This window comes from Coturnix japonica, chromosome 1, assembly GCF_054131305.1.
Source record: "Coturnix japonica strain WE chromosome 1, WE-NBRP24, whole genome shotgun sequence".
Classification (NCBI taxonomy): domain Eukaryota; kingdom Metazoa; phylum Chordata; class Aves; order Galliformes; family Phasianidae; genus Coturnix; species Coturnix japonica.
The window spans coordinates 5,769,199-5,796,935 of record NC_140663.1 but is presented as its reverse complement, the minus strand read 5'-3'; the positions used below and the strand labels follow the sequence as shown (position 1 = coordinate 5,796,935).

Here is a 27,737-nt window from a genome sequence, read left to right as displayed (position 1 = left end):
AGGGAGCAAATGTGATTCTTGGTTCCTTTCCCAAAAGTGAAGAACTTTGATTAAACGTATCCAGGAAATAGTGTTTTACGCTCAAATCTTTCCTGCTGCAATAGAAATGGCTCAAAAACACATTCAGTGACAAAATCCAAATATTTAACTTATGTCTATATGGGCAGCTGAGATATTGATGTGAAATATCCCAATGCTTCCAAATCAGTGGCAATCAGGAGCTGCTTCTTACGGGCGGTTGCTGCTCCCAAATCACTTTAATGACATTGAGAATGAGAAGGAGTGGGATCCTTCTATCACAACATCAGCGCCTGGGACTAAACACGTACTGGAGCTAATTAAAAAGAAGCCCAAAGCAGAGCCATTCCTACCTGGTTCTGTATCCAGACATCAGGATTGACCTCGAATTTGCTTTCTGCTCACTGTCAGAATCATCTGAAACAGGAGAAGCCTCCCATGGTTGCTGCTAACAAAGTGGTGTTTATCACATTCTGGTAATTACATTTGCTGTGGTATTTACAGCATTTCCTCTGTTTTGAAATGGAGTAATCTCAGGCTTGCCCAGGGCGAATCATGTACTCTAACCTGCTCCTAATCCCACATGTAGCTTTAAACATTAACATACCATTGGTAGTGTCCAGGCTTGGTCTGTACCCCATGCAGGGGCTGTGGATATTGAAGCACCGCAGTATCTGACAGGGGGCAGCATCTTTTTTCCCTCATCTACAGATTCTGGGGATTTACTGTTCACCCGAACCTCACCTTCTGCAGTGTCAGCCTGGGGACAACATGGGCAGTTCATATAGCAGCAGTAGAAAGGTTTCCACTTCCCTTATAGTAAGCAGCTGATGGCTCTCTCCTAGAACTAAAGATTGATTCTGGGACTGAGATCCAGATCTTTAGTGCCAGAGCCACTGGACCGTCCTGTGTAGATAGGGAGGTAGTCTAGTAGTCTAGGGAGGTAGGCTTGGTTTGAATGCTTCCAAAACCAGTCTGAGTATTTATCAGTGACTAATGATTTCTGCAGGGCTAAGGGAATCACTCCTCCAGTTCTTTCTTTGACCCAAGTTGTGCTTGCATTGTCAGCTGCATGTGGCATCTCTAACTTCTTGTCTAGAGCAGTGATTGGTCTTAATGTGATCTAAAAGGGACTGGTGTGTTCCTGCAGCATTTATTCTACAGTACCCTAATCATGACTGTGGGTCTGTCTCACCATGTGCTTTTCCTTCATACAGACATTCTGGGCTTAGATTCAGTGGATTCAAGTAAAGGCCAGAGCTTGAGGCAAGCACTGCAGCCAGCCCAGGGTCCTCCTTTGCGCAATGCTGTGTGGAGCAGGTGGCTTGAATTTGCTCAGAGCTTATGATGCCTATTGGATTCTTTATCTTCTAGCTTAAGATGCTTTTGGATAAGAATTCTTGAGTGCTTGTAAGACATCGACTTTTAGTTTGTGGATTTAAATCCAATTTTCTAAATTGTTTTAAAGCAATTCCATGTGTTTTGAAATTCCAAAGCCCCTAGTCTTCTTGTTTTATAAGCTTGCTGTCAATTACAGACTGATTTAGGAAATGGTGCAAAATGTGTAAATAGTTCTATTTACAGAGAAAAAAAAAAGAATTTTTTTCAAGATGGTGCGAGGAGAGAAAAAAAAGAAATGAAAACACATGTTAACAGAACTTTATCAAAAGGAAACTATATCTCTAATCACAGAATACCTTAGACCCCAAAGCTGGCAGTAACAACCACAATAAGCTTTCTAATCCAGGTAGCATTGTTAGTACCGTGTAAGACAACCTTTTTCATTAGGCTTTTTGAATTATTTCAGCACTGATTTTAGGGCTTTTTCTATTTGATCTTCTAATATATATTCTTGATGGGATTTTAAACATATTTTTTTCCACATATTTTATGCATAAATATTTTGGCTTGGGATTGGCTTTGTGGTTGATATATATATACATATTTATATGCATTGAGTAGTGTTTGAAAGGCATTAGCTTGTCCTCTTCAATATTGCTTGCAAAATGGGAAGAAAGGCTGAATTTCACTCCATACAGTTCTCTAAAGTTCTGAAGCCAACAGAGTGGAGTACAGAAATTCTTTTGACAAATGTTCCAATATTGGAAGCCCTGAATTAGTGCAAAATAGTTGCCTTATGAGGAAAACGCAGAGAATGCAAGTTTAGACTACAAAAGGAGTGGGAGTTTTGTGCTGTTTTGGTTTTAAAAGCTGACGTAGCAATTAAATTACATACAAGTGAAGCAACTCATTGAATTGCCATATCTCCTGTATTTTGTACCATCAGAAGTAGTTTGAGGCCCTGTCCTGCTTCCATGGAAAGTGAAGCAGCAGATGGTGGACAGGGACTGAAAGGAGAGCAGGCGCCTCTATATAGGCTACTGGGTTATCTCCATAGAGTCGGTTGTCTAACCTGGAGCTGAATCCAACTCTGCAGGTTGTGAACTGGAGTAAAAGACTACAATTTTTTCTCTTCTTATTTCAAAAAGATTTGGAAAAAAGGTTTGAAGGGTCAAAGTAATTGTGCAAAAAACATCTCAGCAAGAAGATAAATATGTGAATGAAAAGCATCCCTGAAGAAAGTCTTAGAGTTTTAGCTTTATAGGAGTATAAGTGTTGTTCTAGTCAAGAGGAATTTGTACCTGGTGAGCCAATGAAGTGGAAAACGCACAGTTTTACACAGATTATCATCATACCTGTTAAATAACCCCAACCTTCAGAAACCTCATCAATTGAAGTCCAATGTGAGCAGGAGGCATCATGTAGAAGTTCCTACGAAGCCACTAAAGTGGTAGTATAAGTTAATGGGATGCTTGAACATCCGTTTTTCTGTGCCAAGGGTTGTGAAGGAAAGTTGACTTCTTTGGAGGTCTTGCAGGAGACCTGTGAGCCTGGGTACTTGTTGGCAGGGTAGGAAGTGAACACTGGCCCATTTTTGGGTGGTCAAGTAGGTGGTGATTTTCCTGAGGGGCATCTTTCCCTGCCAACAGTACTGGGACCCAGAGGAGACCAGCCGTATCTTCATGTTCACTTCTCCTTCATATGATTCATTTCCAGGGGAACCCAAATGAGACCTTCTGGAGATGAAATGCTGTGTTTGGGACCTCGTTTATCACTCTGTTAATGGGATAGCAGTCAGACACAGCAGCAATCAGCATGGTACTGCGCCATTAATAAATCAAAATGACTCAAGCTTTGTGATTTCAGATTCATAAATGCTTACAGATGGAACTACAGCAGTAAACAAGATGGTTTTGCTCCAGTGTTAGCAAACAGTGACTTCAGTAAGCTGCGAGGGCTTTCACATGCTCTGTTGGGTCATTTAGTTGTTTAACTCAAGGCATCTCTAAGGTGGCAGGAGTGCCATTCTGGCACCTGCTGCAGGGTGGTTTCTCCCCAGCCATGAGAAGGAAGGTGACATTCCTCTTTTTGGCTTCCAACAACTGATAGCTGTTCTTATCACACTTGAGGTGAAATTTATTATTATTTTTTTCAACAGTGAATAAAATTTCTTTAAACTTTCCTCAAATGTTTCTCTCAAAAGGAAGTTTGGAGGATATTAAACATTAACAGCCAACTGTTAGCATTCGGTCCTCTCTGAGGGCATCAGCTTGATTTGGTGTGTGGCAGCCCTGCCCATGGCAAGGGGTTGGAACTGTGTGGTATTTAATGTCCCTCCAACTCAAGCTATTCTATGATTCTATGTATTACAGCTATCCCATCTTATTAGTAATAAAATGAGAATGGTTGTACTGGATCAGAATGAAGGCCTCTTTGCCGGCCGTATGTTTCCAGAATGGCCATAGGACCTGTACTCATAGTTCTGTTCCTGGACCTGCCTTCTAAAGATGGCTATGAACTATTTCCTATTGATGGAAAAGATAAAGGAAGAAAAGAGGAAGGACACAAATTTTGTGGATCAAAAAGAAGCACAGTGTGAAAATCTTGTTGTCTACATCACTGGGCACACAGAGGGTAAATACATCTATGTGTAATGTCTTGCTATCAGGCAAAGCTGAGCTTCAGAGCAGAAACTTTCTTTGGCAACTGCTTAGCTGTGAAAGAGCTGAAGTGAGCCAGTTGTAACCATTCATTCTTTCCATATGTAAAGAAAGATGGTCCACACCTGTTTGCTTCCACAAGGAAACCCAACAAACAGCTAAAACAGGTATCCAGGGAAGACTGTACAAAGGAGGCAATGAGATATGCTGGTTCCTCCTGATGATCTCCTGACCTCCAATGTTTTCAGTTCAATAACTCTGTTGTGAATTAATTTATATATATGTTTTGTTGTTGGTGGTGGTGTGTTTTGTGTGTAGTTGATTTTAGTGGCATTATCTTTCCTTAAGTTGTCCGGTCTCATTGAGAATCATCACTTCCTGTTTGATTTGAGAATGCTCCATACTATGCCATCTGCTATACCCAGATCTTCTGATGGAAGATACTGTCAGTCTATTTACTCTCTCCATGGAGCTTATGAGTGTGTAGGTCTCTGTCCTGTAATCCTCCCATAGTGCAGGATTCAAAGTTGCAGACCGTATTGATGGCTAAGCCTCAAAGGAGGTGGTTTCTGCCCTATCCTGGATGGGAATCAACTACCACAAATGCTATGAGATGCAAGTATATGAGGAATGAGGGAATGAAGCCCCTTCTCTCACTGTCTGGGACCTCCCACAGCTATTGCCACAGGGAAATTTCAAAGTTTTGCTTAGACTGCTGAAAGTGCCAACAGGGAAAGCAAATATTTGTGTGTAAGACTTAACCCCAAAAAGATTAAATGCAGATGGATGTCAACAGTGCCAGCAACCTGCAAGAGAAAGTGAAAACTGAGAAGAACGTAAAAACAGAATATTGTATGGAAAAAAAAGAAGAAGAAGAAAAAGAAGAACATGCAAAACAGATTAGAAACAAATCAGGGAGAAGACAGATTTGAACAAAGCCTTCTGCTTTAGCAAAGAAGGGCAGCATCATGACCAACAAGAAGAGCACTACAGCAGTACTCATCTGCATTAGCAACTTGGGATGTTCCGTGGTGAGCATAAAGTAGAGAGGGAACAGGAACACCAGCATGAGGGATGTAGCTTGGTGGGATGCTGCATGGCCATTGTATACCTTTGGGAAGTGGGAAGGGTCCAGGAGGTGATGAATGCCTTACAAAGCCTTCAGTTCTCACCCCTTCAGCTCTGGAAGACAACAGCTAGCTGGGGAAATGGTGAGCTGTGGGAAGAGGTTTGGTTTTGTGAAACTGGGCCCAATTTCTGTGGGAGGAGAGACGTGCAATTTGGCAAGCATCCATCTTGGGAAAATTGCAAGTGGTAGGGCTGTCTAGACTAGTCAGGAAGACATGAGCAAATAACTAGAAGAAAACAGAAGAAGAAGAATTAAAAGCACCATTCCTCACCCAGATGTAAATTTAGATGTCAAGAGAAAAAAACTAATAATGAATTAAAGCATCAAAGGATACAGAGGGAAGACAGTCTTAACTGACTTGAACTCGGTAAACAAGCGGGGGAAGTCAGACATGCCTGTCGTCAGACTTGCATGCCTCTGCTGGAAGCAGGATAAGAGATTTGTGATAGGAATGTTACAATTAATTATTATAAATCTCTCTGTAAGGACCGTGTGGGCAGTGTGCAGGTGTGTGTGAGCATCTTGGCAGCCTGACAAATATGTAATTATTGGTTACAGAGTCGAGTGATAGAGAAGCGAGTGGTATTCAGTGCTTCGTGGATCAGCAAGGTGCTAATTAGGGATTGCTGGAGGCCACCACAATTCTCTGGAAAGGAAAGCAGCACCTCCTTAAACACCTGGATGTAGTGTGGGTGGGAGTATAGGACTTACCTGGCAGACTGCAATTACAGAGAGGATTTCCTGACTCAGAAATCAAACCAGAAGTGTTCTGCTTTAGATCTCTCTCCTTTTTTGTTTTTTTGGATCTGCAACTGGAAATTGGTAGCAATATATGTATATGTAACCCAACTTGAAAGCATTTTTTAAACCCAAGTAAATCATTAATCTTTCCTTTACTTTGCCAGAGGTCATGATGAATTCCCCACCAGTGAAAAGGGGGTTGGATCTTTTTTCTAGGAAAGATATGTACTTGCTGAGGTCATTCAGTGAGCATAAGTGATGTCTTTGGACAACTTTGTGCAGGAAATCAGATCAAAGATTCAACTGTATAAGCTAATCTGCTCTGATCAAGATTGATTTTTGTTGCTCCTAGTATTGTAGAATCTTGGTATCACTAGAGTTGGAAGAGACCTTTAAAGGTCTTCTGGTCCAACTCTCCTGCAATGAGGAGGGACAACACAGCTACATCAGGTGCTCAGATCTCCATCCAGCCTGACCTTGAGTGTATCCAAGGATGGGGCATCCAGTACCTCTCTAAACAACCTGTTCTGTTGTTTCACTACTCTTAGCATACAAAACCTTTTCCTCATATCCAGTCCAAATCTCTTCTTGGGCCACACTGGACCTAACCTTTCATATATTATTTCTCAGATATTTTCTAGACTGGTTAACATAAAGTGTGTTTTTTGGAGCCATGCATGATGTGATGGAGCATTCAGTATTCTTGCTGCAAAGCCCATCCTTAATGATTTTCGTCCATTTCAGACATGGGAAACCTGGTACAGCTATGATCTTTAGCAAGGAAATCCAACCACAGGAATGAACAAGAAGCAGCCCTGGAAGCAAGACTGAAAATTGCCTGTTGCACAGTTTTACTATGCTCAACAATAGCTGAAGAGTCAGAGTGAGGAAAAGCATTGCTGTATGGAGGCTGCCTTCTAAAACCACTTCAGAACAGAAGCCTTTTAAAGCTTCCCATCAAATGCAATAAAGCACTCTGTACAGCAGCTTTAAAAACAGGGGAAAAGCAAAGGCCAGTACATCTCCATCACAGTAGTGATGGCCAAGTAGTACTTGTCAAGACTGGGTTTCCTTAAACATGCACGCTGAGCCTTTCCATGCTCTTAGTACTGTTTGTTGAAGTATTAAGGAAATGGGAAAGCATCCAGAAAACTGCTTCCACTCAACTAGCACTGTGAAGTTAAAAAGAGGAGCAGAAAGGAGCCGGAGGTCTGTGGCATGTTGCTGACCTGCCACCAGACAGGGATGTGGCCATGCATCACTCGGGTCCTGCTGGCGTGGCCTCACTCTCAGAGGTGTAGAGCAGCTGTCAGAAGGGATGTTGGAGGAACATCTGCTCACAGCTGCTGAGGGGAGTTTTTAGGCTTCTCACAGTAATCCAGGGAGGGATTTTTGAGGTAGCCTTTGGGAAGGTTTTACTGCTGATGATGAGGAGTGAAAGTGCCCCATAACACCACATTGTCCTTAGTGACATGGAAAATCTGTAACAGGGAATTGATTGTAATTTGTTAGAGCTGAGCAGTGGCTTTCTTCCATCTGTATTCCTTTTCTCCTGCACTCTTGCAGGCCTTGCAGATGCTGTGTGTGAATTATTTGTGCCTAGAGGGGTTTTAATGTGTAACATACACACACTGAAGACTGAGTGCCCAGCTGCAGTTCCTACAGACATGCTTTGTTGTGGCCCTTACTGTAACTTCATTGTTTCCTAACAGGGAATTCTGAAGTCCAAGCAAACTGCATTTGCATTCACTGTGCTCCATCCACAGCCCATGATTCAAAACTCAGATCAGAACTGCTGATTTATCATTACTGTTGCTATTTAACATCCAGGTGAGTTGATACAGGAGGATATTTACCCATCTTTTCATTTAAGGGATCTCTCAGTTTTCCTCTTCTCCTACATGATTCTGTGTAGACCTTGTGAGCTGTGACTCACAATATCAAAATAAAGTAATCTATGATTTTGAAATCTAAAGCCATTGTCCAAATTTTTGGTTAAAAGTGGCTTTATTAGCTTAGGGTATTGTTATACTTTGGTAAGATAAAGCAGTAAAGGTGAAACACTGCTCTATGAGCTTTTCTTTAATCATTTAATGTCTGGAGTAGATGTGGGTTTGGATTTGTCCAGTCAAAGGGGCACAAGTCAGGCTGCAAACCAAAGAATGAGACTGGACTTTTGAGTTCAGCTCAGAAACTGAATCAAGTAGTGTTCATTTTGGGTTATCCCTGTAATTTTCTTGTTTCTTGACTTTTGTTACAAATGCATCAGTTTTATTTTAAGAGTCTGAAAAGGCCTTTGAATACGAAGCTTTGAAATGTCTGGGAAACTTTTCTTCAGCAATCAAAATGTTGTACAGGGTTGTGGCCTGCATTTTCAACAGTCTTTACTCAATTTGAGTATTCAAATAAATGACCTAAGGCGTGAGCTTTCACCTATCCAACAATAATGCAACTGACTTCAAAAGGTAGATGTAAGTTGTCATGTGGCTGTTGGACTAATGGCAGTTTATTTGTTCACTATCATGTTAATTTCATCTTTCTGTCACCTTGTCCAAATTCTTATCTGGTCATGTTGTCAAAGCCCTGGACTCATTGCCTTGAGTCTACAGCAGAGCATTAATTCTGATCTAACTGAACTCTAAACAGGCTTTTAGGTGTGGACAGTAGATAACAGAGATGGGAGCGAGTATGGAAATCCTCATATCTACTTCTACTCACTTCTAGCTTCTAGACATCTGCCTTCTGTCACACGTAACTCTGAAACCAACATCCTTGTCTCTTTGCCTGTATTTCATGTGTGGTATTTTGGGGAAAGCTTGTTAAAGCCAAGCTCGAGTGTAGCCAGTGCTTAGTTACAAGTGCAAACATATCGTGAACGTCTGTCTTGCATTAGGATCTTTCCAGAAGGCATTAAAATACAGCCAAGGTGGCTTCACAAGATTTGCTTTCTCCCAGCATTTGGTTCAACTGTTCTTAAAAAAATGTGGGAGTTTGGGAGAGTGTATATGTCAGCACTGTAAAGATTTGCAGGCTGGGGAGTAGAGGGAAATTATGGGAGGTTATTTCAGAGCCCAGCCAGCCGTCTTCTTTGCTTGAGCTTTTCAGTGAAAGTAAGAGAAACTCAGCAAGCTCCTGTAGTAGTTGGCTCTTTGGGAAGATGCCAGCTTCTATTTCTGTGTTACAATTGGATTACACAACCCCAGAGCTGTGTGGGTTGGAGTGGTTGCACATTCATCACCACCTCCCATCTGCATCTGAGCCCAGCTCTGAGACCTTGAGAGGTTGGATTGGGCCCATGGGGAAGGACAGGAGTCAAGAAAGCAGCTGCTGCACTGTGCTGCATTGATTGTGAGGGCTACTCTTTAATGAAGCTTTCCCAGCTTACTGGAGCTTTGCTCCAGCTTACTAGCATGGATATAGCCAACAGTCTTAACCCCTTCTCAGTGGGTTCAACTGAAGTAGATGTGGTTACTCATCTCTGCAGCCTCTGTGCTATTCCTTCTGAGACAGTCCATTGGCGACTGCTCTGGTCACTTCACTTCCCAGCATGATCTGGCCTGGTCTGATGTGGCAAATGTGACAGAAAGGAAGGAGGAGCACAGCAGTGCCCATGACTCATGGATCCTTTTACCTGAAGGATCAAAACACCTTCCAGAGATGATCTGTATATTCTCAGCAGATCAAGAGCATCCTTATGGTATTTATGGAAGTTTCCAATGATTTTGATGACTCAACCAAGCCCATCTTCATTTTATCCACTGACAAGTGCAAGAGTTGTGTGCTTTCTCTCTCTTGCTCATGGGTTTGACAATGTATTAACCAGTTTTTAGTAAGTTAGTTGAGCTCCTTCCTTCTGATGAACAGCTCTTTCTAGAGTGACATCTTTTCCTGCCCTTTGCTTCTAGGCAAAGGTAGGTCTCATTTCTATTGAAAGTCTCCACAGTGCAAAGCCTTCTTTTATTTTGACACATACCAGGAATTACTTCTTAAATGTCAGTGAGGAGGAGAGCTGGAATTATCTTCAGATTTTATAACTTGGCTAAAACGTCTGGCTGCAAGCTAAAACTTGACACATAAATCTCAGCCAGGAAATAATTTCCCTTCTCTTCTTCCAATACAACAGCAAACAACACCTCCCCTCCCCAAACACTTGCAAATTTCTCAGTGGAAGAAGGTTATTTTAGGAAAAGATTAAATAAAGATGTGTTAGTAAGTAGCAGGATCTCTGGGTGGGGAGTGGATGGAAGGAAAAAGACTTGAAATCATGCAATTAAGAAAAAAAAGTTACTATTATTGTGCTTCTTCACTTAAAATGGCTTACAGATATACTGAGTGAGCGGAGTAGATAACCCGTTTGTGTTATCTTTCAATAACATCGGCTGTCATTAGAACTGTAGGTGCTGAATATCAGCACAATAATGTGTTTATTAACAGCATTAAACAGACCAAGGCAGAACTGGGAGATCTGTGTGTGTTGGAATCAGATTAAACGCATTTGTTATCCAGTCTTTCCAGATGAGCTTGTGCTGCAGTTTGCAGTTTGCATGTATTATGCCTAAATCACATCTAATTGATGGAAAGAGGCCTCAGATACTTGCAGGAAAGGGTCTCAACAACCCCTACAGTGCTCAGTTCTTGTTATACTCTCCCACACAAGCTCAAATTTCTGCCACAGCCAATGAATGATAATAAATATTTCCTGTCCTTTCTATAAAAATCCCCTCTGTATTTGTCAGCTTGCTTTTCTGATGTTTTGTTGGCACGTTAATACAGAAGAGGTGGGACCATTGGCGTGTTAGTGCCCAGGTGCTTGCACCTGTTTTGTCCCTGTTGATCAACATGGACTAAAGGACGGTTAGTTTATTCATCCATATCCTAATGAGAATGATTACTGGAAGTTGTTCCTTTGGTCATGCTTGAAAATTTTGGTCTTGGGACTTTAGCACCCAACCATCTGCATGCATCCTCTACCAGGTACATCTGGAGCCAAGAAGAAGCATGGACATGCCTATGCCCTTCCACTGCCAATGTGTCAGTGACCACACACTTAGCAGAGGACACAGTTGTCCCATCTAGATGACAGATAATTATCTGACAGCTCTTAGCCAACAAACACATGGCTCCTAGTGGGTGTTTTTACAGGGAAATAAATGCTTTTTGTCCTTTGTAATTTAGCAGGCACGTGTAGAACACCGCTCCACTTTCATTCACTTGACCAGGTATATCCTTGCCTGCAAGACAGGCAGAAACATAGAATAATCATTATTTAATGCCACGTGGATCCCTCTGTTCAGTGTTATAAACCTCTGAGAGCACAGCCCTATATGTGATCATCTACATCTCATTCTTCTCTCTTCAGCAGATAATAGTATCAGCATATTTAACAAGATTACACTTGTCTTCAAATAAGACAAATAGAGCAAACTCTTGGCAAATGAGACTTGTGTGGAGATTTCCAAAAGTGTCCCCATTTTGATTAGGATCCGTGATCTTCCCATCTCTGACAATTCCTCTCATCTATCACAAATGTGATACAACACACACACAGATCCCGTGGATGCCACTAACCCATCTGACCCAAACATTCACACACCGGGAACTTTCCTCTTCTTGTATAATGTGGATTTACATGCCTTAATCTGCGACACTCAGAGATGCAGATTTTGTGTTACAAATTTTATTGACTAAACTCCTGATTATTGAAAGCTCAACCAGTCATACGCTCCAATGCTGGGCAATTTCTTCAGGATCCTTCCTGGAAAATGAGTTTCCAGATTGCTGGAGACAGGGATACTATGGCAGGCAATGCAGAAAACTGTGGGTTCTGGTCTCAGCCTCTGAATTTCCATGGGGAAGCACTGAGATCACTCTCCATGAAAGTGAAGGATCTGACCACAGGTCTTGGCTCCCTTATTACTTCCATTCTTACACCATCCAAACTCTGAATGTAGACTTTCCTAGTTTTTGAATATATCAGCTCAGAGAACTCTCAAAATGACATGTTTCCTGTTATCCCTTTTAGAGAGAGAGAATGAAGCACAGAGAAACTAGTTCTTGCTTTTCCACTAACTGATGGTTGCCCTTTCCATAAAGGAGACATCTAGTTTCTTTCCGCTGATTAGGACACTCATTTTATCTGCCTGCTTTGATTAGGTGCGAAGTGTGTGTGTTGCTTAATGAGAACAAGCTGTTCAGATAACGGAGCTCAAAATAATTGCTGTTTTGCTGTTCTGAAATTACCATTGCCAAAAGACAACAGAAGTGTGCTGGTTAAGAGAGTAGACTGGAGCCCAGGTCTGGATTTCTTCACAGTGTGTTTTGTTGTAGTTGTTGTTGTTCTCTATTGTTACTGTGATGTCAGGCAGTTTGTATGGATGGTTTCTGGTGCAGATATTATAAGCTGCTACTGCTGCAGGGGTGGGAGGCAATTCATTTCACAGAATCATAGCATCATAGAATGGCTGGAGTTGGAATGGACTTCAGAGATCATCTATCCAACAGGCAGGGTTGCCAGCTTAGGCACTAGATCAGGTTGCTCAGCGCCCCATGATCATGCTCTATCCCACGTCTAGGGATAGAACATCCACAACTTCCCTGGGAAGACTGTGCCAGTGCCTCAACAATCTTATATACTATTTAGGATTGTCCAGGTCCTGGCTCTTGTTATTGCTAATGGGGTGCAATACAAAACTGGCGAAGCATGTTTAACTTGAGTGTCAGAGAACTATAATAAAAACAAAATAAATATCTACAGCATCTTCATACCGTTAGAAAAGCACATATACAAATGGTAGTACAGACTTACAGAGACACACTTGATGCCTATCCATAAATATTTAGCCAATAATAAAGCAGACTTTACAGGTAAGTGCACATGACAGCAGGATCTTACCAGATTTTGCATATTACAAGGCAGTTATTCACAAAAAAAAGTGAAGAAAACAGGAGTGTAACTGAACTGTGACTCAGGTGTCACTGTGTGCTCAGTGTGCAGCGCAGTGTAATTATCCCCCTCCAACACAGTTATTAATTTAGGATTAAACAGCTGAGAGTCACCGTTGTTACATGAACCAGCAGCTGAGTGCATGCTTTCCAATTTAGGTTCTTCTTAGAGTTCACCACATGGCACTCATCAGCCTGGGGACATGGTGTCCAGAGCTGCTATGGCTGTCACTTGAGCAGCTCTGCCTCCTTCATCACCTCTCAAAAGGCTGGGATGAGAGCTGCAGGCTTGTGTGCACTGGGACACTCACCCTTATTTGGAGACCTTATTTTCTATGGACATTGTAAGCCATCCTGTGTGAAAAGCTTTTCCCTGTAGAAGGCAATAAGTTGCCCAGCAGATATTTCTGTGTGTATATAAAGCATAGCAAAGCTGTAGAGAGAGACTTGAGTCATTAAATATGACCCTGTTTCCATGACCCAGTGTTTCTAGGGAGAATTCAAATGCTGGTTCAGGAGCAGGACCCTATTGAGAGGTTGTACTGGAGAGAAGCAGCAGCCTTTGACTCCTATAGAAAGTAGAAATTAATGCCCTGAATGCTTGGGGTCGTTTAAACTCAGGCAGACAGGAGGGTAATCCCTGAAATACGGCATCCCAGAACCTTTTTACCAAACTCTGCCATTTTCAGAGCAGTCTGCTGCCCATTTATTGCATGCAGGGTGGTCTGGGGCCACTCAGGATTAACAGCCCACGCAGCACTCGGAGCTGAGGACAGCGGGACAGGACTATCAGAGAGCAGCAACCCATCAACCAGATGTTAGCACTCTGAGTTTGTTATTTGGAGCTGCTGATTAGTCTCCCCAGCATTTTGCCTCCTCAGCTTCTCTCTCAGCATGATGTTAGCCACAGAGCGCCTGCAGATAGTAGATATTTGTTTTGCCGTGCCTTTGTCTTTGCTCTCCCCACCCTCAGTGAAGCTTTTCCTCTTCACCTCTGTGGGAATCTGTGCCTTGAATTAATAACAGGCCTCATCCTCTCCTTTGCCTACATGTCATCACCTCTTGTTCCGTCACCTCTAGTGAGCATGCCTATCTTCAGTAGGCATGGGTGATGGGTTTATGATTGGACTACATGATCTTAATGGACTTTCTCAGCCTTTATAATTCTATGATTCTCTTCTGGCTTGGAAGGGGCAAAGCCACCAGCTCCTTGCTGAGGTCTCTGGCTTGGGTTGGGCTCATGGTGTAGCTCAGGAGCCTGGCTCTCTGCAGACACAGATGTCTCTTGTCAAGCCCCTGTCCTTCCTCCAGGCTGATTTCAGTGCCTTTGCTCTTGATTCCATTAAGGTTTCATGTATCTCATGCTTACTGGGAAAGGCTTTGGTAGAGTGTCAGTGCTGCTCCTGCTGTGTCAGGGGCATCTCCAGCTGTTTGCGTAAGCACCACACTGAGCTGTTTCCACACTATTTCTAGTGCTCACTTTCCTGCTCTGAATTAGTTGCTCTGACTCATCCTCCGGAGAATTTTCTTTTTCTCCAGGCTGTCAAAATAGCCCATAAAACCAATGTTTCCTACTCAGGATCTAGGTTAGATGCATTAAGTAGGGTGGTGCAAAGACTCTCTGAAAAGATGCACCAAACTCAGCCAAATACAGGTTGGAGTGTGCCCTTTTCAACCCTCCTCCTCCTCCCCCTTCCCCCCTGCTTCCCTACACCCAAGTGGATGTGACAAATAATTAAGTAAAATATCTATGGCCTTTCCTCTACCTGTTCAGGAGTGATGGCTTCCCAGAGGCATCAGAGGATGGCAGGTCGCCTCACAGCGCCTACTTTTGCTCTTCAAAATCTAGAAGCTTTCCTGCAGCAGCATTACATGCCGTTTCTATCTGAGCCTGTGGCCAAGGAAATCCCATCTGTTTGTAGAGGCAGCTCAGCTGCAGCAGCTTATGTGAAGTACGAAGCCAAAACGTCCAGAGTGGAGGGATTTATAGGGGAACATGACTTTTATAGATGTTGCGTTAACTTTAAACATTTGCCTTTCTCAGCATGGGCTTCCCTCCCGTGTATAAGAGTTGCCCAAAGTATGATATATGTGATGAGGAGGAGACACGAGCACCACTTAAAGCAAACGTCCACGCTTCTGTGACTTCATGAGAGATGTCACTGAATGCATTGTACTCACACCTTGAGCATTTGCATACGTCCCTGCTGGGATTTGCTCTGCTTCTCTCTCTCCATTTGGCCTCAGAAGTGACAGAGGAGCAAAAGTTTATGTATGTGCCAGCTGGGAATAATAAGCCCAGGGATGAGGAAGTAGGAGGCTAGAAGGTCTCCTGCTGCTCTGACTTCTCAGCATAGAGGATGCAGGCACTCACCATCCATGCTCTGAACCTGTTGGGTGTATAACAGATTGCTGGCATTGCCTTACTCACAAGGGGTTTGTGACCCCAGTCAACCTCGTTTACACAGTGCTCAGCTCCCTTCTCCTCTCACCTCATCGCTCACAAATGGAAATAGTTTCAGTCTAAAAAGGGGAGATTTAGACTGGATACAAGGAAAAGTTTGTTTTGTTTTTTTTTAATAAGGGTAGTGAGGCACTGAAGTGTGTTGTCCAGAGATGTGTGTGGATGCCCCATCTCCGGAGACATTCACCTGCCACTCCAAATCATTGATCATCTCTGCTGGGCCTCCAGGTAACTCCTACAGGCTGTAAAATATTGCTCTGAAGTAAGTCATGCTTAAAGCAAACACTCCAAATCAGGCGTAAGGTCGGTCTAAACAAGTATAATCCTCATCCAAATGAATATTGGATTTGGTTTCTGCACCAATTGATGCTAGTTCTTAGCTTAAGCTGCATCTAGAGTTGCAGGTAACATGATAGAATGAGAGGTAATGGCCTTAAGTTACGCTGGGAGGGTTTGGCTTGAGTGTGATTGGGTTGGCAGTTGGAGTATTGGTCTTTTCTTTAATGATTCCGTGATGCTTCAAGGGATGATATATTTGAATATGCTGTTCTTCCCTCACTGTTACCCTGTTAAATAAGGGTGCACATTTAACAGAACCATTAAATTAACTTCCAGGAGCTATTGTAGCATGAGGCAGAGGTGAGCTCATTCAAAAACCAACATGGACGTTTCAATAGCAATGAGCAGCGCATAAGCTGCCATGCACTCTGCTCAGCCGTGCCCTGTTTTTCTGTGTTCCCAACAGTGAGAGGGAAAGACACAATCAATTTTGTTTCTGGGTCTTGCTGGTTGTCTCCCTTCCTTGATATTTAATTAATTCACTGTGTGCATGTGTAGGGGGAATGGTGACCTAATCCTATTGAAATACATGCCAAGCAAAACAAGGTTAGGTATAGACACGGTCACACAGCAACTTTCAATTAGGGAACAATACACTTGAGGCAAGGTATGTTGGCAAAGTAGTTACAGGCATATCAGAGCTAATTAGCTTCATTGTGACATTAATAATACCTTGTAGGGAAAAGCAGAGTTGGAAATGATAGTGGATTGTGAGTTTTGGAAACTTTGATGTCTGTGGAAGTGGAATGTTTTTGTACAAGCTACATTAAAAATAACCTCTTTGAGAGTTTCGAAGCCCAACTGAAACTCCAGCACTAACTCTGAGACAAAAATGACTGGGGAAAAAAAAGCAACAGCTCAATTGTTATCAGAATTCAGGCTGAATAACATGCAGAAATCCATGAAGCAGCACAGCTTGTGAGGCAGACCTACAAACTCGCTCATTCTCAGCATCTAAATTGCTTCCAGCGGCAGAGAGAAGATGTTTTTATTTCCTTGTTAAGAACATGATTTAATCTTGTCTTTACACAGTTTTCCTTCAAGCTCAGCAAGGTTGAGCTGCACTGGTTGAGCTGGTACTGCACTTTTAACTTCAGTGTCATTTGCTTATAACTAGTCAACTAATAATTAATGCACTACATTCCCCAGGGACAGGAAATATCAGGAATATCTCCTACTTGTGACAGTGCTCAGAAGGAACCAGAGCAGCTGCTGTTTTGCCTTGGACTGCAGCTGTGCTGCAAAGCCCTAGCGCTGGTTTGCCCTCTGTGTGTGTAACCCCAGTGATGGGATGGGGAAAGCCGGGAGCAGAGGCATGGCTGCTCTCTGCCTTTCCATGCCCTTGTACCCATTGTTTGTTATTTCACTGCCCACTCAGGGTACTTTTAATGGAGAAGAGACACAAGTCTCAGCAAAGAGGCTGTCAAGGCAGCACCACAACTGTGGAAATCTTAGAGTCATAGAATAATAGAATGGCCTGGGTTGAAAAGGACCACAATGATCATCTAGTTTCAACCCTCTGCTAAGTGCAGGGCCGCCCGTCACTAGACCAGGCTGCCCAGAGCGACATCCAGCCTGGCCTTGAATGCCTATGGGATCCATAACTACTCTCGGTAAAAAACCCAAACCTCTCTGGGCAAAGAGATCAACCCCTGGGGTGGCCATGGGAGCCTCCCCACCCCCATGCCCTGCTCCACCTTGGACACCCAAGTGTGGCCCAGCCTTGAGCTGGGAGGGATGCTGGTAATGCAGGAAGCACAAGGTACAGTGGGATTGAGCCCAATATTCAGCCCTTACTTCTGCATCTCCAAAGAAGCAAGGAGGAGGATGGCTGCTCCTCCTGAGCTGCCTAGATGTGAGACTTGGTCTCTCCCCTCCCAGATCCACCACCGCATTCCTGTGGCATCTTGGGCAAATTGCTGGGAGGAATGCTTTCAAAGGAAACAAGACAAGCGTGCAGCCCTTCCACCTCAGAGCAAATGGAAAAAAGCAGCTGGCTGGCTCCCGGTGCACATCTCTCACCCACACCGTTCTATGTTCAGCAAGGAGAGGGAAGGGGCTTTGAGGTGTACCAAAGTGAGGTCCTACCAAAGTGATTTCTTTTTCTCTTCCTACAGACCTTGTCTCCCACTGGCTGTGCAGGGAATTTAAGGATTTGCTGTCGGAACCGGCTTATCTGCTCACTTGGCACCAGTGAGGTGCCTGTGGTAGGCAGCCTGGCTCATACCCCACATCTTTTTTTTTTCCTTTCCTGTCTTCTTGATTCGTGTGGTTTCTCTCCTCTTTAAGGCATCTCCTCTTTCCTCTGCAAATACGAGGAATAATTCAGTTGGTTCTTTCCTGGGTGCTGACAGTGATCAAGGCAAGTATCAAGGACTCACATTTCCAACATCATCCCCCATCCCATCAGGAGGGACTGGGCCAGGCTGTCACCTGGTATCTTCACATCTTCCCCCTGAGCAGAATCTCAGGCTTCAGGACTCACTGCTTCCAGGGAAGGCAGAGCCCAGGCAATGCTCTGCCTGTGTGGTTTTGGAGCTAGAGACCTCTATCTAGGTATTTTCAGGGATGAAAGTAGTTTTACTATCCCTAATGGGCCTCCAGACCCCCACCCCGTGTTATCCAAAACCGTCCTAGTCTGGCTGCAGAGAGTCAAGGCCTGCAAGTTTGAAGGGCAAGGTTTTAAAATGGATGCTTGCCATACCCACTGCAGATGAGAGTCACCTCATTCAGACCTCTTGCCAGAGAGGAAGGTCTGGTTTTTCAAAGTGCTTCATTGTGGGGAAGGATCTTCTTTGAAAAATCTGTTGTTCAGCTTAAGGTTGTTGCTTTAAAAAAGATCAGAAGAAAAAGAATAGATTGCGGGTGTTTTTCCTTCTGAAAAATAATCTTCCCAGTAAATTAACCATCCTGTGTGCTGAGTCGGTGCCTTGGTGGAGCTGCTGGCACTCAGGTTTTACGTCACAGCTTGTAAATACCATTCACATTTTCCAGGGAGATGGCCCATGGTCATCTGCTCAGGGCACAGCATCAACCAAGAGACCTGCCAAAACACAGGCCAGGAGCTGCCCCAGCAGGCCCTTGAGTGATTCTTCAGGTGGTTTTCTACCACACAGCAGCTTAATGCAGATCAAAACCAACCAGGCTGCTTTAAAAGTCCCCTGATTGGAGAATATGGGTTTACTTCTGTTGCTAAGGCAAGTTCCTCCAACCTCCAAATATCTTTATGCTGCCATTGCAGCTTCCCCTGGTAGCTAGTGATGCCAGCTGCCATTTTGTGGGTCTCTGGGTGCAATCCATTTCAGTCAGTGCAAGTTACTGAAGTAATGAAAAGGGTCCCAGAAAGTGACCCTCTCCAAGTAAGTGCCTAAGTCAGGTTAGAAGTCTCCCTGTTGACATGGCCATTTGTTTCCATTGATGACTGGGAATGTTGAGATTACTTGTCTTGACTGGCTGCCTATTAGAGGTTTAAAATGAAAATCTGCCTTTAGCAGGCAGTGGAATGGGCAAGAAAGACATTATTTGCAGTGTTAAAACATGTCAGGGTGTCTGTAAGCTGACAGAGGCCCCTGCAGACAGTGCTTCCTATCCCAGTGAATCTCTGCTTCTAACAGTTTGAATTAGCTGATAGCTTATGCCACAAGCCTTATACTTCCCACAGTAAATAGAACCATAGCATCATTAAGGTTTGAAAAGACCACTAATGCCATCTAGTCCAACCATCAATTCATTACCACCAAGCCCACCAAATCATGTCCATCATGCAGAAATGCTGATCCAGTAATCCTTAGAAGAACAGCCACCACCATTAATTTTTCTATCCTGGCTGTATGTACCCTGGTGTTCTGTACAAAGCAATGGAAGGAAATAGCAGCTTATTCCCAGTAATGGCAGTGTTGCTGGATTTGCCCTCAGACCCTGTTTCAGAACCTCTGAAAGGTGAAGCCTTGCAGCAAGCAGTGGTAGTTTAACCAAGTTTCCCCAACATGATGGTTTAACAGTGCTGACAAGGGCTTTTCCACACGTCAGCAGGAGTGTTAGTCTTGGCTGAAAAGCTCCAGTAACTGGAGGTTAAGTGACTCCATCCCAAACCCCATCTGGAGGAGGGCTGCCAGATCCCTCCTCCTACCCCTCACCACATCATCTCTCTGTCCATCCAGCTTGCTTGCTCCCAGTGAACCTGCCCAAAGGGGCCAAACAAAAGGAGAAAGTGATGCTCACTGTCTGAAATTTGTCGATGGCAAGGCATGGCTCAGAGAGGACTTCTGCCAGGAGAGACAAGGTTTGCTTGCCTGAGCTGTGTCGTGTCCCTGTTAGTTTCACCAAGAGCTTGCTTTGCTAAGGACAGAGAAGGGCTTGGGGAAATAAATCCTGGTGGAGTTAAAGAAAAATAAAGATCTATGTTTGGCTCCAAAGCCCCTCTTGAGAGAGTGCATGAATTACGACTGTGCTGAGACAAATAGAGCTGGAGGAACGTGCTTCATGTTGCATAAAGTTTCAGTTTAAGATGTCCTATATAGCATTAACAGTGGTAAAGCACAGAGCAGTAAATCAACGTGCAGCAGATTCAGACAGCTTTTACCTTTGCTGCAGGACAGACTTACAGAAGGGAAGAGAGAGAGGAGAGCAGTGTGGGGTTGTGATGAACTGCTGGGGTGCAGTGTGGAGGAGGCTCGGCAGCACAACAGAAGATCCACTTCTCAGTCTCAGCCTTTGGGCTGTGTTTCCATTGGATGCTCCCAACAGGTTGTGTTAGGGTGATGCTCAGTTTGGGGTGCTGAGGGAGCATCCCATGGTAGCATGAGCACAGTCAGCAGTGTGGGTCCTGAAAATATTATGGGGACAAGAAACCAAAGTGACTTATCCCCAGGTCTCCATGAAAGATATTTTTAGGAGATCTCAAATGAAAGACTTCTTCATAATCATTAAGGTCAAAGAAGACAATCATCTAGTCTAAATGTCAACCCATCTCACCATGCCTACTAACCCATGAACCTCAGTGACACATCAACCCTTTTCCTGAACACTCTGAGGGATGGTGACTCCACCACTTCCCTTGGCAGCCTGTGCCAATGTTTCACCACTCATTCTGAGAAGTTTATCCTAATATTCAATATGAATCTCCCCCGGTGCAACTTAAAGTCTTGTCCTAAATGGCTCTCCAGTGTTCTTTAGCAGTGTAACCCATTGGAAGTATGCATTAGAAACTGGCTAGATCTCAACTTCTCTCCCTTTGGTAGATGACGGCCAAAACTTGGGTACCAATGCTGTTTTGAGTGACTTGAGCTCTGCAACACTGACTCCAGCCATGTATGGACAAACTGTGTTGGATGAACACTACCATCATACCTTTGTCAGTGGAAGTTTTCTCATCCACTGTCTCATTCTAATGACACTTTCAGAAGGCAGATTTGTTTGTCAATCAGACAGAATGTTTACACATGTCAATTCAGACTATCTAGCAAAGGGCTCACACGCCTGTAATGTGACACTCCAAAAATCAGTTTGATGTAATGCAGTGCTGATTCGTTTGGCAGATAGACAGACTGAGTAAATCATCTAGATGTGGTGAAACTTAAGACCGGGTGTATTTGTGACAGGATGTTTCAGACAAATGCTTGAATATATGTAATTTGTGGTTTCACAGCTGTGTGCTGTCTGGTCTAAAACATAAGAATGTGTGTGGATCTTTTTGTGCTACCTTTTTTGCTACATCTTTTACTGCTCCAGATTTGTTTAAATACCACTGAGGACGACTTGCTGACCCAACTGTGGAGTATACAAACAGAAATGTCCAATGCAAACAAATCTTCTGTAGGTCATTTGATAACGTGAGTTCTGAAGGAAATCTTGAAAAACAATTCACATATTTGTCTGAAGGACTACGATGTCTTCACTCCACTTCCCAGGTCTGTGGGCATGTACACCGTGCTAAGTACAGCAGTTCAGATCTATTGCTTAACTACCTGCCGCTGATTCTTGAGTGACTTAGTTTGCTGGATGAAGATTTCGGTATCATCTTTTAAATGAGATGTCACAAAGAAACAAAAAAGAGGACATTAACTCTCTAGTGTACTTGGCATGACAAGCTGTCATGGAGAATGGGAGCATGAGTCATTCCTAGAAAAAGAAAGTCAGTTCTTAGTAGTTCTAGTAATGTTTTTGGATTAAGGCTTGGTCTTGTTGTTCATCAGTGCAAACTCTGCATATTTATGGACTTGTGAGACTGGACAAAATGGGGTGTGAGATTCCTCTTTATAGATATGCTCCATAGGAAAGACTGCCCAAAGTGGGGATATCTCAGCTGGCAGTAAACAAAAATTGTCGAGTAGCAACATGAACCAAAAGCTGGCTTCTCCTCACCTATTTATTCCTGGTTAATTACACTGTCTGGACTGAGCTCCAGGCTGTCACATTTGCACAGTTCTCAGCATCAGATCTAACAGTTTAAAAATAACTTGAGTGCACCCATGTGAACCGCAGCTCCGGCAGCAGCAGCAGGAGTAGGACAGAACTCACATTTAGACATGATCCTTATTGCAGAGCCTGTGAGAAATGCTGTTTGCAACCAGCTGGTGAGAATGTGTGGACCTCGCCTTCTTGCTTTTCCTTGCATAGAAGGATAAAAGGAGTTCATTTTTCAGCTAGTTGTCCTGTGATTTCAGGTAGGTGTCCTATTAGACAGTGAAGCTCTACCTATTGCCTGCCCCACTGGTAGGCAAAGTTATGTGGGTCTTAGTTTTTATATCTGTGTTGCTCCAATGGTCTCTTTGACGTCTCCAGGTAATTTAAACATTAAACCATTGCATTCAGGCTGGAGAGTGAAGATCTGGGAAAGGAATGATGTGAGCAAATGAGCTGTCTGGCTTTCATGAGAAGTTTCTATGATATGCCTATCAGTACATGGCTGTCCATCAGTACACAAGGAAAAATGCAAGAAGGAAGGGGAATTTCCACCTCCTGTATTCCCAGCAAACATCTCGTCCACACAATGGTCTCCTGTGTAGGGATTTAAATTCAAGATGAGTTCTGCTTGCAGGGGTTTGGCAAACACAACAGCCAAAAGGTACCAGCTGTTTTCAGAAAGCTCTTGGAATGAGCTGTGATCAAAATCAAACTCCCTCCTCTTTTGTGTAGTTTCTGGCCTTCATCTGAGAACTCACAGCCTTCCTAGTGTGCATTTATAAAAGATTCCTGGTGAGAGGGCAGTTGGGGTAAGCAATTCCTTCTCAGGAAAACCCTGTGATGCTTTTGTGCAGGAAACATGAGCTTATGGCTACTGAAAGCAGTTGTTCTGTTGACCAACCATGTTTTTTGCTGCTGGGGGTTTCCAAAGCAAATCAAATGTTAGTCATCAAAGTGGACTCCCTCACTTTCAGTTGCTGAAAATACTACAAAGACAGGTGGAAAGAAACAAGCAGTTCTTCATCACTTTACAGAGGATATACTTGTTTGCTTACATTCTCTGTTCCAAATGTTCTGCCAGAGAAAGCCCATCATAGCTCTAGGAGTGCTTGGATTCACAATAAAACATAGATGTATATAGGACACAAATTCAGCAGAAAGCACTGTCTTCCCTCACGGTGTAACAGGGCAACAGGGCAGCAATCAGCTGAAAGTTCCATGTGCACAATGAAATATATTTGAAGCTGGTTCCTTTTATAATTTTATTTTATTTTATTTTATTTTATTTTATTTTATTTTATTTTATTTTATTTTATTTTATTTTATTTTATTTTTACTTAAGAGCCCCAGCTGGGAGAAAACATCAAGAGCTTAATGACTCTACTGGGGGCAGTATTGCAATAAGTTGAGAGTGGGTAAAATAAAAGAAGTGGTCTTCAGTCAATGACCCAAAAAAAAAAACCTTTTGATAAAGTTATGGAATCTTGAATGCTCCTGGATACTGCTGAGATTTTACACTTCAGGGTTTTCAGCAGAGAGAAGTCCATTAAATGAGATATTTAAGATAACTTTAGGAATGAAACGATAAAAACGGCTTGTCCTATGTTTTGCAGGTTCTGTGTTTATAGCACATACTGAAATAAAGAACACAGGACAGACTTGCATCAAAATCTGGAGATTCTGAAGGGCTTCTTAACTGAATCAAGCCTAGTTTTTTGATAGCAATACATCCTTAGATTGAACTCCAGTTTCAGATCATGAACAAGTCAACCTTCCTCCATGAATCAAACTTCAATGGGCTTAACAGGTCTTTCAAAACAGCCCCCAGAAGTCATTGTGAACAATCAGTGTCATTAAAATCTACAATTTTGCATCTTATCTGAATACAGAAATGAAAGCAAAATTTTTTAGCAGAAGAGGCATAAAAAGAGTCAATAGAGTTTCGAAAAAGCTGTTGTGCGTTTGAAAAGTTGTGAAGTCCTTTGGGGAACACCTGAATAAATCCTTACTTGAATAAGCTTCTGTGTAAAGCTCATCTGTTCCTATTTCATTTCATCTGTCCCCTCAGCTCATGTGCTCCTCGGTCCAGAAAGCCCTGTTTGAGGAGGAGGACAGAGTGAAGAAGCTGCAGCAGAAGGTGGCAACGTTGGAGAAGCGCAACAAACAGCTGCGAGATCGGGTGAAGAAAGTCAAGAGGTCTCTCCGGCAAGCTAGGAAAAATACCAGGCACATGGAGCTGATGAACCGAAAGCTCAGTGAGAAACTTGCCTCTGCTGGTGGTCAAATTCCCTATATTAACTCTTTAAAGCAGGAGAACTCACATGCTACCTACCTTAAAGTATAATGCAAGGGTAAGAGCTCAGGCCAACGATAATGGCAGATTTTGCCTGCGTTAGATCAGGATCTGGCCCTTACGCCTTGTCTACACTGCTTCAAACCTTGCATGAAATATGAATCTGAACTTGCTCTAGACACAGTGCTAGATTAAACAGGAACGCAAACTGGATTTGTTTGCGTACTGGAGGATCAACCTCAAACTAAGTCCATGGTACTCTGGGTAGACATAGGGCCAGACTGTAATATAAAGCACATTGTGCTTCTTGGTCCTGTCTCTGTCACCAGTTCAAGGTTTCCCTGTGGTGGGGTGGGCATGATGGAGGTTCTGCCAGGCATTTGACATAGGAGCTCTTCTAGGGACCTGATGCCAACTTATCTTCTCTACATGGACTGGGCAAGCAAGTGAATGTACAGAGATGTATGCTGCAGGAAGGATAAGGGCATAAATGCTCTTTGCTCAATCATGATCCCCCTCATCGCGCCTTAAGCTTGACTAAAGACTATATTCTGTATAGGAGCACAGGGTATGTCCAGGACGCATAGTCAGTTTGGGCCCTTATTCAAAATGAAATGCAAATATGCCCAAACTGTCTTAAGAGTGTGTCTAAGTATTTCTTAATATTCTTTATAAATAAATAAATAAATAAAAATCTAATATTTTTTCATTTTTATCAGGACATGCCTTAAGAGTCATAGTAACTCCTTCAGGTGCCTTTAGTGTTGCTCAGCCAATGGAGCTGGAGACCTATCAGTCTGAGTCTGTGTCTAGGGCCTAATCCAGCTCCTACTGTCAGGAATAGATTTAGCCTAGATTCAGTGGGTGCTGGATCAGGTCTGATGGATGATTTCAGATCCTGTTTTCAAGCAGGTTTAATTTACAGTGTGGACAAGGCTTCAAGTTTTGTAATCACTGTTTGAGGTATAAAGGAGGTTGCTGGGCAGCCTCATTTAGTTACACTTAGATACTGTAGAGATCACATCAATATCAACAGGGCATTAAAAATTAAGGTAGTTTATATATGTATATATTCTAAAATCCTATAGAAAATATTTTTATTACACATTTGATATAGTCTAATTTCTTAAAATATGAAGCAAATTCCATTTCTTGGTTTTCTCATTAAAAAAGTCCATCATGTTCTTCATTAGACATTTACAAAACTGAATTCTGTTGAAGCATCGGAGGTTAAGACTCAGCAACCAGAACTAATGTATTCTTCAGCTAAGTTAATGTACCAGAGAATGTCTTTGGTCACGGTAGTTAAACAACCTTCCTTCCTAACAGGGCATCATAAGGAATGGAAAATGAAAGAAGAGTTTTTGTATCTTCTTTCCCTTCTCAAAATAGTTTTTCTTTCACCAAACATGAGCATCAGGAGTAGATATACCTCATGCTTTTCAACAGAGGCAGAGAGTCCTTGCTTAGCATCAGGCAATACTGATGATTTACCAGGGCTAAACCTGATTCATACATGATAGACCAATCCAGATGATATAGAGGTGAGGTCCTCAGAAATAACAATGTGGAAACCACCATTCTGCTCCTAACTCTCTAGGCTTTGCCAGATCGCTGCATGGTCTCCATGCTGTTTCTCAGAGATTAAAAATAGAGTATATTCAGGCTGCAGCTCTGTTGGACCACACTTTAACTATCCCCACACTTAGGAAAAGCCCATATCAGCTTTCAGCCACGAGCTTCAGTCCAAGCTAAGCTCAGAAGTTAAGCCTTGAGTTGGCTTCTAGGATGCTGCTAAGTTTAATTACCTTCCAGACTTGCTCTTTTTGGAAATAGAGCTTTCCCTTCCCCACTCCCCCCTTGAAATAATATTGGCATTTCTTAAGATTCTGACTCCTCCACAAGCTTCAAAGGCTTTGCCTACCAAATCAGCACAATTTAAGTTGCTTTATGCTGCAGTCAGCAATGCTGTTTCCTGAGAACTACAACTGACATAAGGCTTCCCTGGAAGCCATCAAGAGATTTTAACTCTAAAATGTAAATTCACAGGAAAGTATCTAATTTTGTTGGTTTGTTTGTTTCTGGTTTCTACACTGCTGTTTGAATAAGATAAATGTTTCTTCCTGGAATAGGTATTAAAAGCTTGTGGGTTTTGTTGTTTGTTAATAAAAGTATTTCCCCTGTTATTCATTCATGTCTTATAAATGTTTTTATAAAGCTGAGAAAGCATAGTTAATATACTTACATCTTCACTATTCATATGGTTTTTCCAAACATAGCATTGAAAACATTCTCATTTGGCTGATTATTATTATTATTATTTTAATTGATTGAAAAGACTGAAATTTCCATCCTATTTTCACTCCAGCTGGAAAAAAAAAGGAGGAATTGATTATGTATGATTATGCCTCATACATCACAACAGGAAGGACTCATCTGTGTTTTTGTTTGTTTGTTTGTCTGTTTGCTTTTTTCCCCCTTAATTTAAAGCAGATATATCTGTAGAACAAAGTGCATTGAATGAGTTATTCTCTCATTAATCACAAGCTACCACAGACTGGAGAATCATATAGTATAGGCTTTACAGACAGCAGGCAACATTAGCAGCTTTCTCTGATTCTTAACACCAAAACCACTAAGAAGAGAATTAATTCCATATGTTATTCTGTTTGTGTTTTAGCAGAAAAGGTTTTTGGAGGAGAAGAGCACATCAGTGGTTCAGAGCCACATCAGTAAGGCTCTTTTCCTATACACAGGTCTTCTTGCCAAGCTAGGTAATCTCTCATTAATGAGTCAAAGGAGCCCAAACTAATTTCTAAAAGGGGAGAAAAAAAAAAATCATACAAGGAAAACTATGGAGAGTAGATAAAACTGACAAGATATGTCACTCATTGGTACAATAAATCTAAGTAATTGCAAGGAAATTTCATTTTCCTCCCCATTTAACCCCAATTATTTTCATTTAATCATAGAAACATTGCTAGTTCCCTCCAAACCAGACTGCATTGCGTGTGAAACGCCGTTTCCAACATGCACTTGGGTTTAAGCATGTTCCTAATCCCGTAAAACAAACACAGCAAGTGGGACAGTGTGTTCCAGTGTACGTGGCTCTGTGCTGGGAGGACTCCTTGGCTTTGGTCGCCTTAGCTGTCTGGGGAACATGGCCAAGTCACACCAGTGGGGATTTCCCAGATGGCACTGGATCTCACATTCAGTGAGGCAGGCAAACAATGCCGTAGTAGAGCAGGAGTGATGGCACCTTACCAAGGAAACACTTCTTGCTGGGCTGAGATTTGGTGTCTTGGTTGGTTTTCAGTTAAATGGGCTTGGTGTCATCACAGCACTGTTGGGGGTTTCTCCTTATGGCAGAGTCTTAGCAGCTGCTTTCTGCTGTAGTTAACATTA

At 42.7% G+C, this 27,737-nt stretch overlaps 1 protein-coding gene across 2 annotated transcripts in view; it reads left to right on the top strand.

The window, feature by feature from the left end:
• CCDC3 (coiled-coil domain containing 3) overlaps positions 1-26,522 on the top strand; it is a 40,164-nt gene extending 13,642 nt beyond the window's left edge. The window contains exons 3-4 of one of the 2 annotated variants that reach the window (XM_085551557.1): positions 7,602-7,719; positions 24,108-24,259. In XM_085551557.1, coding sequence (XP_085407683.1) covers positions 7,602-7,688 — 87 coding nt within the window. In that variant the 3' untranslated portion in view covers positions 7,689-7,719; positions 24,108-24,259. Of the gene's footprint in view, positions 1-7,601; positions 7,720-24,107 lie in introns of both variants that reach the window. The other variant, XM_015870929.3, reaches the window with a different exon arrangement.
• Positions 26,523-27,737: the final 1,215 nt, after the last annotated feature.